General features: G+C 46.3%; 1 protein-coding gene across 2 annotated transcripts; it reads right to left on the bottom strand.

Moving 5' to 3' along the window:
- Nucleotides 1–5163: 5163 nt before the first annotated feature.
- On the bottom strand, nucleotides 5164–10351 carry LOC123161724 (uncharacterized). 2 transcript variants are annotated; one of them, XM_044579532.1, is made up of 5 exons: nucleotides 10245–10351; nucleotides 8847–9014; nucleotides 8489–8755; nucleotides 8308–8390; nucleotides 5164–6418 (listed from the first exon to the last, which is right to left on the bottom strand). In XM_044579532.1, the coding sequence occupies exons 3-5, from the start codon at nucleotides 8751–8753 to the stop codon at nucleotides 5306–5308; spliced, it is 1461 nt and encodes a 486-aa protein (XP_044435467.1). In that variant the 5' UTR covers nucleotides 8754–8755; nucleotides 8847–9014; nucleotides 10245–10351; the 3' UTR covers nucleotides 5164–5305. The 2 variants fall into 2 exon arrangements, with proteins under 2 accessions (XP_044435467.1, XP_044435466.1); XM_044579531.1 differs by lacking the exon at nucleotides 10245–10351 and adding an exon at nucleotides 9921–10085.
- Nucleotides 10352–11350: the final 999 nt, after the last annotated feature.

The following is an 11350-nucleotide window of genomic DNA, read 5'->3' as shown; positions in this document are numbered from 1 at the left end:
GGTGGGTGTCATTCTTCTTTTTCGTTTGATTTCGTTCGTAGTCGGATCCTGCTCTTCTGTATGATGATTGCTATGTATTGATGTATTCATGTATTCATGTTGTAGCTTGTGGCGAGTGTAAGCCTTTATCGTGTATTCTCGTCTATTCAGTACATGGTATGTTGTAATGATATCCACCTTCCTACGCGCTCGCGATTGTGCCCCAATCATGAGTTCATCACGTGATTGGGATAGAATCGCATCTTGGGCGCTACAGTCAACGAGCTATATACCTTGGCGGACAAGTGAACTCGGGCTGAAGAAGGAAGACGACTCCCCGGGGAAGACACTGGCGTCGAAATCAATTCAGATGAAGACGACGAAGCCACTAACCCGAAGAGGAGGAACTGGAGGCGCAATAGGAAACGCAAGGAGAAGACAGTGTTGGCCGTTGAGAGCTCTGGTGATCTTAGTACCGGCAAGAAGGCCAAAACCAAGGTCCCCGGCAAGGGAGCTGCCATGTGCGCTGATTGCCGGGAGGCCGCGGCAACCGAAAAAGCCGGGAGTTCCGACGGGCCATACTGTAAAATCCAGCGACCAAAGGTCATGATCTCAAGAGTGCCACCAAGTTGAGCAGCTTGTCAAGAAACAAAAAGCCGAGTACGAGAAGCGTGATAGGGAGAGAGGTCAAGAAGGTGCTAGCGGGAAGGGTTGTGGTAGTAGAGGAGGCCGCTGCGGCAAGACCCCGCGACAAAAGGAAAAACCTGCTAGAGGTCGTGAGAACAAAGGAGACGATGGGAGTGATGAAGAGGATGAGGAAGAAACTAGCGAGCAAGAGTTCCAAAAGGAGACTGAAGCCATGTGTATTGATGGGGGCGCATCTTTGCACTTCTCTCACCGCCAGCTCAAAAAGTGGGCACGAGAGGTCAATGTCGTGGAGCCAGCTGCAAACTCCCAAAAGCCACTCAAATGGTCCCGCACGCCTATCATCTTTGACGAGGAGGATCACCTTGACCGTACCGCTGCGGTTGGGTGTTTGTCGTTGTTGGTTTCCCCAACAATCTATAACCTCAAGTAACAAAGATGCTAGTTAACGGTGGGGCTGGGTTGAACTTGATCTCCCCTAAGGTGGTTAGCAAATTGCAGATCCCTGATGAGGAGCTCAAGGCTACGGGCACTTTTCAAGGAATCAACCCTGGCAGGGCCGGCCCAGGGGGGAGATTACATTGCCTGATGTCCTTTCCTTAGATATTAGAATCATTGACCAGATCGTAATTTTGTGAATGATACCTTCATTTAATTTCTCCTAAAAACATGATGAACTTAGCATAATTCAAATTAAATCACCCATCAAAGATTAATATTGCAGAATGTTGACCTAATACAAGGTAAATCAATCAATGTATAAAAACCAATCATTAGGGAAATTGGAAAATTGTGGGAAGCATATCAAGCTTCTTTGGATATAACCTACAAGTCAAGAGATGTGAGTAAAAAAGGAGAACAGAGGTATAGGAGATTATTATGAAATAAACCATGGTTTATAACTTTATATGCAGAACAACGCATCGTAGAAATAATGAAATAAAACTGAATCAAGATTACATACAGATAAGTGGGTCTTAACTTGAGGGTTCTAAAGGAATGACTAACTGAGCAAATCATGTATAAATAGATATGTGATACACATGAAATAAATCATTAGAGCAACTCCAACGGGCCGGCCCAAACGGACGGCGCATTTGTCCGCTTTATGTCTGTTTGGGTCGGCCGCCCGCCCGGCGTCCACCCTGTTTTGCATTTGGGTCGGCAGTGCGCCCAACGCAGTGACCCATTTTCATGTCCACACTCAAATTTTAAAAAAGGCCCGCGGCCATAGATCATTCCAGCGGCCATGTCTCATGCCGGCACCATGCCAGCGCCGGCATATAGCTCATGCTGGCACACTCGCCAGCGGCCGGCACACTTGCCAGCACACAAAAAGGGGTGGGACTTGAGTTCGACCACGCCATCACGGCCCCGTGGTCATGCCAGCGCACAAGCCGGCATACAAAAAAGAAGGCGCTTGCGGCCACGAGATCACTCGTCGATGAACTTGAGCATGTTGGCCTGCATTTTCTCGAACCATGGCCTCTTCCTTGGCGACACGGCGTTGAGATCCACCTTCATGATCTCCACCCCGGTCATCATGCTTGCGAGAGCCACTTCTTTGGCCTTGGTCTTGGCGTTGGCGGCCTCGATCTCGAGCATCTTCGCTTGCTTCTCCGCCTCCAACTCAAGTATCTTGGCTTGCTTCTCCGCATCTATCTCTAGCCTCCTCCTTTGGATCTCCATGAAGGCATTCATTTGCTCCTCTTTGAAATGCCGGCGCTCCTCCTCTCTTGAGTCCTTCTTGTTCATCTTGCCCTCCACGCTTGTGATCAAGGCATTCGATGCCGCATCCCGCTTGTCCTCCTTCTTGGAGTTGGTCTTCCCCCGCGGCCGAGCCAGCTCGCCGTCCCCAACCTCCTCCATGGCTTCCTTTCCCCCGCGCGACTTGAGGGCGACATATTGCGCCTTGAACTTCTCCTCATCTTTAATAACCCTATAGCAATGAGAGAGGTTGAAGCACTTGCCATTGTGTTGGACCTTGAATGCCTCCAAAGATTTAAATGCCTACAAATGTTTTCATGCAAGCATGTTGGCACAAATGGGATGCAAATGAACATGCAAGCATGAACTTGATGACACAAAAGAGGGCGGCTTGCTAAAGCTCCTTACCATGTCTTGCATGTCGATGCCGCTCACGGGGCGGGCCTTGATGCTCTCTCTCAAGAGTGGCACAAAACTTGTTGCACTCTTGTTGGATCACTCTCCATCGCTTCGAAATGGACACCCACCCACGCGTGCTCACAATTTGGTAAGGAGGAAACTTCGTGTGCTCATGAAACTCCCGGTGGACACGAATCCAAAAAGTTGAATGCTTTGTTCGGCGCCGGTCTTGGGGTCTTGTCCAACGTCCCTCCAACACTCGCAAAGAAGCTTGTCCTCGGCCGCCGTGTATGCCTTCGTACACTTGCTCTTGTGCTTTGGCTTCGGCCGGGCGGCTTGGTTGGCGAGCTCGTCCTCAAACAAAGGCTCCACTTCAATATCGCACTCGTCTTCTTCCTCTTGCACGTAGTCGTCCGGAAACTCGTGGTCGAGTGGGAAGTCGTCCAGGTCCATGCAGACCTACTCACGCATCAAGGCCGACTGATCATAGCCAGCGCCCGGCATGAACGCCCCACGGCCGTCCTGGCTTTGTGTCTCCTCGGGGTCATAGCCAGCGCCGGCGCACCGCCCTCGAAGATGAGATTCTGCATGTAGTCCTCGTTGCCGGCGGCCGGCATTTCGTCGAACAGGTTGCGGGCGTCCGGTATCACGTCGGCCGGCATCTGCTGCGCGCGTTTCCTCGCGCCTCCGGATGACGAGCTACCGGCTACCGGTGTGGCGTTGAGGTCAATGGGCGCGGGCGCGGGCGTGGAAGGCGCCACCACGCTCACGTCGGGCGAGCACTCCCCGGCAAGGCGCGAGGCCTGCGGGTACACGTGGAAGCCGAGTATCGGGGTGCAAGCCGACGCGCGGGGCGAGTCGGGCAGCACCATCCGAGGGAACACGGACGAGCCGGTGCTGGCCACGGCGGCGTTTACGAGGCCGTGCTGGCTAGGGTCTAACCCTAGCATGTAGAGCGCCTCCCTCGTTGCCGCCGCGACGCGGCGTTGGTGACCTCTTGCTGCGCGGTGACGGCGGCAGCCGCGACGGCTTCACCCCTCGCGTCCGCGGCGTGCCTCCGGCTCTTCCACTTGGGCGACTCCGCCACCCGCTGTTCGGGCGTCAACGCCTTCTTTGGCTTGGCCGCGGCGGCCGTTTTGCGCGGGGCATGGGGCTTGCCTTTGCCGGAGGGGCGGTCTTCATGCCGGACCAGGCGAGGGAGGCGAGGCCAGCGGCGGCGTCGAGGTTGAGGTCGTCGTCCATGGCGGGTGCGGGGCGAGAGCGCGCGCAGGTGGAGGGTTTTGGGGGAAATGAGGGGAAATGGTGCTTGCTGCCACCGACCCGCGGGCCCGGGGAGAGGAGTAGGCGTGCGTGCGTCCGTCGCGTGTCCGCGCCGACGCAAATCCGGCTTAAAAATGGGCATTATTTATTTTTAAGCCGAGTTGGTTTATTATTTTTTGCTTTATTTATTTCTTCTTCCTGACTGACATGTGGGACCCACGTGGTAGAGAGAGCATAACCAGTCAAAGATTGCCACAGAAACCTGTTGACCGGTCAACCAGACAAAATACAGAAGTCTACGATCGGCCAGTGACCGTATAATCATCACAACTCGTATTCAATAACCGTATTAAGCGTATTTTGAAGTTCATTGACCGTATTGTGTTTTGACCTCAACTTTAGTGACCACAAGTGTATTTATCTCGTTTAATAAATAGGATCAAAAAAGGTCACTACCAATTGGTGTGTGAAAACCACGGGAAGAAATAGAAGCATTGTGCCAGTGGATCAAATTTTTCCTCCAAAATAGAGTGCAAAGAAATCCTTACGAAAAATTTCTATGAATTCAACCTGCAATGCAAATCAAACAAATTAGACAGGACTTTTTCTTATAAAGATTCAAAACCTCCCAAAAAAATCCTACTGAATTCGGTTGAATCCAAAAAGCCTAGTGTATCATTCAGGGAAAAAATCCTAAAATAATTTTGACATGTAAATCAAAACCAACAAATAAGAAAACCATATTGATTCCAATACATCTTACAAGATGTAAAAACTTCAGTACCAATGAGCGTTTGAAAACCTAGGAAAACAGAACTATACCTGTTAATGAACATTTTCCTCCAAATAGATGCAAATAAATCCTCACTGAAATTTTCTATGAATTCAAATCACACGACGGAAATCAAACAAACTACACTTTTTTTTCCTAAGGACTCAAATCCTCCCAAAAAAATCTTGCGAAATTGGATTAAACCAAAGAAGCCTGGCAAAAAGAATCCTGAAAACCAAAGTGTTGTGAGGAACTTGGGAGCCTGGTGCTCCTTTATTCAAAGAACAAAAACCCTAGGCTAGATAGAACTGACACACTTTACTCAAAAAAAAGATATAGAACTGACACACATATACGGACTAATAAGGTCATAATGCATTAGAGAGGAAGATAATATGTACTCCTAGAAGTCTGGAAACCGATTAATGAATGGGTTTAACCAATGCCACAAGAACCCTTATTACTTATAATACTGTTCACCAGTCTTAGATTATTATATTATAAGATAAAAGCAGTTCTTTAGTTGCCCCTCTTCTGGCGGCCCTAGAACAGCATGCCGTAGTCATCGCCCGCAAACTGGGGGCTCCAGACCCAGAACACGTTGTCGGCGATGACGCCGGACTGGTTCGCAAGATCGTACACCGGGGCGTCTCCAGTGGCGGGTTCCTCAGCTATGGGTGCGTTGTTGACGACGTTCGCCGGCTGAAGCGCCTGGTTCCAGGCTTCGTCTTCCTGGAGCAGTTCATCTGGCGCAATGCCGTCTACCAGGAGCAGATCCAGTGGTACGAGGCCTTGCTGCTCCTGGCCCTGTCCTTCCATCCGGTTCATCCAGAATTTCTCCAACTCATCCCATTCCGAGTCACTGAAAGGCTCAGACTGCGCATTCTCTGCACTGGGGTGGTAGTTGTCCATACCGTCAAGCAGGGCTTCACTCCCAAGGTCCATCAGATCACCAGCGCCCATGGCTGCAGCAGGCACCTCATTCACTCCATGCGGAATAGCTGCGGCGTGCACCTCGTCCATGGCATCTTTCTGCGGAGTAACTGCGGCACACACCTTCTCCATGGTATCTTTCTGCGGAGTAACTGCAGCATGCACGTTGTCCATGGTGCCTTCGTGCATGTCAACGCTCTCCAGGCCGATGACAATCTTGCCTGCTGCTTCAGTACGACTGGTCTCCTCTCTCTCCAGGTTGATGAAAATCTTGCGTCCATATACATCAAGTGTTTTGCTCTTCACAGGCAGCACCTCACGTTTATTTGCCGGGCTCCCATTATAGTACTGCAGGCTCTCCTCGTACCGGTCCCAAATGGACTTGGTACCATGTATCAGAACAGAAGGTGGGCCTGCATTAATCTGGGAAACTTCTGCCCTGGCCGAACTCTCCCCCACTTGTCCCCACGGCTTTCCGGGGTAATTGTACCACATAGCAGAGGCAGCTGAACTTCCCTCCACATTTGTCCACACGATCCCAGGGTACTTGTCCCAGATAGAAGAGGCAACCCCATGTGTGGACTGCGTCTGGGTTGTTGCCAGATAATTATTGGGTTTAGCACTGGCTAACTTGTATGACGATGAAATCATCTCAGATAATTCTTTCATGCTGGCATAATGTTGATAACCCTGAGATAACCTCTGCGCCCGCAGCCGGTGTTTCTACATCAAAATACAGAACAGAACAGTCAAGACAGGGATCATACATCACAATATAGAAAGTGAGGGAATGCAGAAATTTTAGCGCTTTATCATAACAACGCTGAAATAGACGAACTTGAAACTTGTAGAGTATGCACGCTTTTCTCTCTCAAACACAAGCCCAGATGTGTTTCGCTTTGTATTAGAAGGAGAGTGCCAAGAAAGCACGAAGAGTACGAACAAACACTAGCAACAAGGACAAAAAGAAGCCAAAACCCTACTGCTAGCATCAGCTGACCAAAGTCACGTCAATAAGGCCCCAATTTAACAGAATAAAGGAGAAAATACCAATAAAGTAGTACATTGTTCACAAAATTCCAATTAACATGATAACAATTATTAATCCGTCGATTTGGTAAACAGGGTTATAATATGGATAGTCTGATTATTTACGAATTAGGACAACTTGCTAACATGCAAAAAGTTTTTTTTTTCAATTGTGATTGGTTCTGTAACAAAATCTACTCCTGAAGCTGCATGGTTTGGAAATTTGTAATCTGATCTAGAGCACCATACAAAACTTAAACTCCATGGCATGCAGAGACAGAGTACTGACTATTTAGTACTGACGCAAGTATAAGACATCCATGAACATGTGTTTCTTCTGGAGAATAAAGAAATAACAAAGGGGACACAGTAGAGTATCACGGTGGAAACATTCTTTCCTTCCAAGTTTATCCTGTTAAAATGTGATCTTGACCCTTGTATTTAGCATGTTAGCTTGCCCGTAACTGTGTGAGCTTTTACTGGGGTGTGAATTAAAAGGTCAAAAATTAAATAAAGTTCTCTTCCCATTTGTTTCTTCAATAGTGTGCACATAGTTCTTTAAAATTTTGTGAACTCAGACACTGTTGCCACAGAAAATTACCCAATTGATTGAACACTGCAGAACCTATATTTACACAAAATAAATAGCAGAGGGGAATGTTTTCTTTTTCGCACTAAGATCAAACCAATCATAAAAAAATTGATTATTATGTTGCTGTTGCTATTCCAGTAGGTGTTTGTTTCTCTTTTACCTTTTTCCCTTTCACCCAATCACTGTATGTTAATGAGCACATGAGTTGATAAAAGGACTCATCTGCACGTAACATCAATTTCTTTGGTCAGTCAGCATCCATGCCAGCCTCCCTGTGTTAGTTACCGTGTCCCTCAAATTCTTGCCAAATCAGAAATCCGAATCCGAGCCAGATTCGGAGACTGTGACTTTGTCCGAGCAGCACTAGCGGCTGGTACTTAACGTGCCAGGGTACAAAATGGTGACAAAGATGATGTCCAAGCGGTGGCATACAGCTGGAACTTCGGGAATCGTGTAATGATGACCACCGTGAGCAGATCTCTTGCAATTAGCTGGTTCTACTAGATTAGTTTAGGCAATGCCGCAACCATTCTGTTGGTTAATCAATATATGTGTGTAGAAATGGCAAGTACGTCGTAGGTTCCATCTTAAACAGATATTCATGCATGGGGGATCAGGTTGGCAGTGGCAATCAATGGCCAATGGCCACGGAAGGGGGATTGTCAGCTGTAGTGGTGGGAACCAATGACTGGACAGAACTAAGGCCATGCCATCGAACTTCAAGGCTATAGCAGAATGACAATATCATCTTAATTAGTGGCAAAAAAAAAAGCTTCGTTCAGGAAAGTGCATAGGACGAAAGAAAAATATAAGGCTCAAATGCCAAATGTTCAATCAGTTTAAACTAACTAGCATATGCAAATGCATAGGTTGTCAGCTTCTACTACTTATGATCGTCTATTAAACAAACAAAAATTAAGAAAAGCGTACATGCTGCCTATTGATGTACTGGCAATACCACAATTGCAGATAAACTAAATCCATCACCCACCTGGAGATGGCTTGCGACATGCTGTCTGGTCAAATTCAAATCCTTGGCATTCATGTACTGGTGAATTTTTCCAGCCGTGGCAGCTGTTGATGCCAAAAAGAAAACACACACTCAAAGGTCATGTTTTTTAGCTTCTAAACATAATAAATGACTGATTTATGCCAAGTGCAGATAGCCTTACACGCCCCAAGCACTTCAACAGCCTGCAAGAACTTTTTGTGGAGCTCACTGCTCCACATGGACCGACCCAGATTATCGGAATAGACATTTGCGTTCAACGCATCTTGTTCTTCATCCTCAGTTTCAGACCTGTGATTTTTAATAGACCTGTGTTGCAGTGCTCTCATCCTCAGAAAATTGATGGTTTCAGTATCCAACGGCTTAACCACATTGAAGCATGTTCCAAGGGTCATGCGTGCAGAGACTGCCTCATCATAAGCACACATAGCTGCAGCCAAGAAACAACGCTCCTAGATTTATGAGTTTGGGATGGAAGAAAAATTTCTTAAAATAATACAGCTCTCAATACAAATGCTTACTGATGAGAGGCACTTCAAGTTCATTCAGGATGTGGTAAAACAGCACCAAGGTGCCCAACTCTGTATTGCCAGGATGAACTTCCGCTACTATCAAATCAAGCTCCTCATCTTTAGCAACCCCCCTTTTAAGGGAATCTAGGGCCTCTTCCGGTGTATGGAAAGGAAGAACTACAAAACAAACTTTGGAGAGTAAACACCGTGTTATCATGTCCAAATATAGTTATATTAATATCCCAACCTGCATGTACTATTGCAACAAGTGAGTATCTTCTAAGGACTAATATAGCTACTTGGTATGTGATTTTTCTCATTTGACCACATAATCCAACACTTTCTGCAATCTAATACTAGCACTTGGAAGGGCGGCCCAGTAACTAGCAGCTAGCTATATCCCATTACGAAATATGCTGCCTCTGTTTAAACCGTGAAGTTCACACAATATATTACACACACATATGCTATATAATCTAATGTCCTTTGGAAGGGTGACGCACTAACACTATATCCTATATGGAACTGCATCTGTTTCCTTTCTGTTTATAAAAATGTCATATATGTACGGAAATGCTCCGCGTATATGATGGTTGTACAATCTATACATGATACCGAGGACAGGTTCACTGCCATGTGGGGCCATAGCCCACCAAGCTTCACATCATGAGAAGCGTTCTATATCCACACACGCAAGCCATCCAACCGTTAATTGGTGGTCCAGATCATGATGGATAGAACCTATAAATATTCCCACCGGACGACCGTACACCCAAACTTCACGCCAAGCAGCCGTACACCCAAAATTCCCGCCAAACAGCCGTACACCCAAACTTCCAGCCAAACAGCGTACACCCAAACTTTCCACCAAACAGCAGAAATATGAAATATCTGAAATCCGATCAGATGTGCCTGTGTGGATAGAAGACACCAACAGGCATCAAATTGTGCCTTTTATAGTAGCCCCATGAATATGCAAAATCTTGTACCTACTATCTTTCATTCTCCCTCGAAACACAACTTCCTTTTTGGACAGGAAAGGGAAAATTTGAAATGGAGATGCTTGGGAATTGAAGTGCGCACCTTTGAAGTTGAATCTAGCAAGCGTATTGGAGATGGTCCACAGGGAAACCGGATCCTGATCAAGAACTAAAACTGAAAGATTTTCCATCAGGTCAGTGAGACCCTATGGGGCGGAAACGAAGTCTGCCGATGTTTGTGGTAGATCTAACCATATATGGATCTAATACCTTCTTTTGGCGTGAGACCTTCACCAAAGCCAAAAGATACACACTATATACCAGACGATGTCAGAAAAGGACAAGACTTAAGGAGTATAGTCCATCTAATTTTTTATTCAAAAAGTGACCTGTATTTGGACAGGGAGGTTGAACAAGATATACTTACTTGAGAAATAAAAGTTAACATCGTCATTATTTTGTCCTCTTGTGCTTCTTCAGTTTCCAATGTAAAGAACATGCAAGACCATGTACAATGCAAGCCGGTGCTTATCTGTAGAGAGCAGATGCTTAATTACCCCTGTCACAGACATAAGCACTGGTGCTTAAGAAAAACACGGTTTATTTTACTAAGCACCTCTCTAAGATTGTACATGGTCTAAGAAGGTTATCTGTTCTCTATCACCATGCTTGCTTTTGGCACACCCTTTGATGTTACCCAACCTGCATTTCGAATAGTCAATGCAGAAACAAGTTCAAAAAAAGACAAACATATTGAACAGATGCATGAAAACCTAATTGTTCTATTTACTTCTCTTCTGTTTCGAATTTTGTTGTCCAATTTACCTAAGGCGCATATAGGACACATACATGTTCTCCCTAGCTCTCGCCCACAGTAATATTTTTTTTCTTCATTCAGTACCTAGTGTTAATATGAAAGAAACAAAGCAAGCAGGCCATTCACTTATTAATTAGCAAACATATCAATACTTCAGTTGCAACCATTAGAACTTCCAAGTCCTAAAGGGTCTCAAGTCTCAACTTTCAAATGTCAAAACAAACCAAATGGTGATGTGCTGCTTTAAGATGATTCCTCAGGAAAAAGTCTAGAGAGTAAGGCCCTGTTCGGAACTTCCCCACTCCGCGGAGTTGGGGGAGCTGGGTTTTGGCAGCTCCGGCAAATTAGGCTAAAGTGTGGTCCGCTCCGGGAGCGGAGTTAAAGGAGTGGAGAGAAACCGAACGCAGCCTAAATAAGGCAATTTCTTGGCCAGCTTCATTACTTATAACATGCAACAGTTTCACTGATTTATAGCATATGCTGTCATGCATACCAAGAATTCTACTACAAGGAGTCTTCCTGTGCAGAGGTGTCGTGAGGATATATCATATAATCAATGGGTTAACTCATGCCGGTGAATTTGATCTTGTGGTGGTACCTGGCGCATGGCAGGCAATGTTGCGAGCACGCAATCCTACATGATGTATGCATGAGCACTAATTGCACCGATGTACAAGATAACTTCACAAAAGACAAAAACCAGTAGTTGTAGCCAT

This window comes from Triticum aestivum, chromosome 7B (assembly GCF_018294505.1).
Source record: "Triticum aestivum cultivar Chinese Spring chromosome 7B, IWGSC CS RefSeq v2.1, whole genome shotgun sequence".
Lineage (NCBI taxonomy): Eukaryota > Viridiplantae > Streptophyta > Magnoliopsida > Poales > Poaceae > Triticum > Triticum aestivum.
Note: the sequence above shows the minus strand (reverse complement) of the source record. Positions and strands in the feature narration are given on the sequence as shown.

Bases quoted from the DNA above. Each gene is read 5' to 3' on its own strand.
- LOC123161724 (XM_044579531.1), bottom strand. From the start codon at position 10,008: ATGGAAAATCTTTCAGTTTTAGTTCTTGATCAGGATCCGGTTTCCCTG. The intron at 8,391-8,488 runs GTAAGGCTATCT...TGGCATCAACAG, and splicing joins TGTTGAAGTGCTTGGGGCGT to CTGCCACGGCTGGAAAAATT. The intron at 6,419-8,307 runs GTGGGTGATGGA...ATTTTGATGTAG, and splicing joins ATGTCGCAAGCCATCTCCAG to AAACACCGGCTGCGGGCGCA.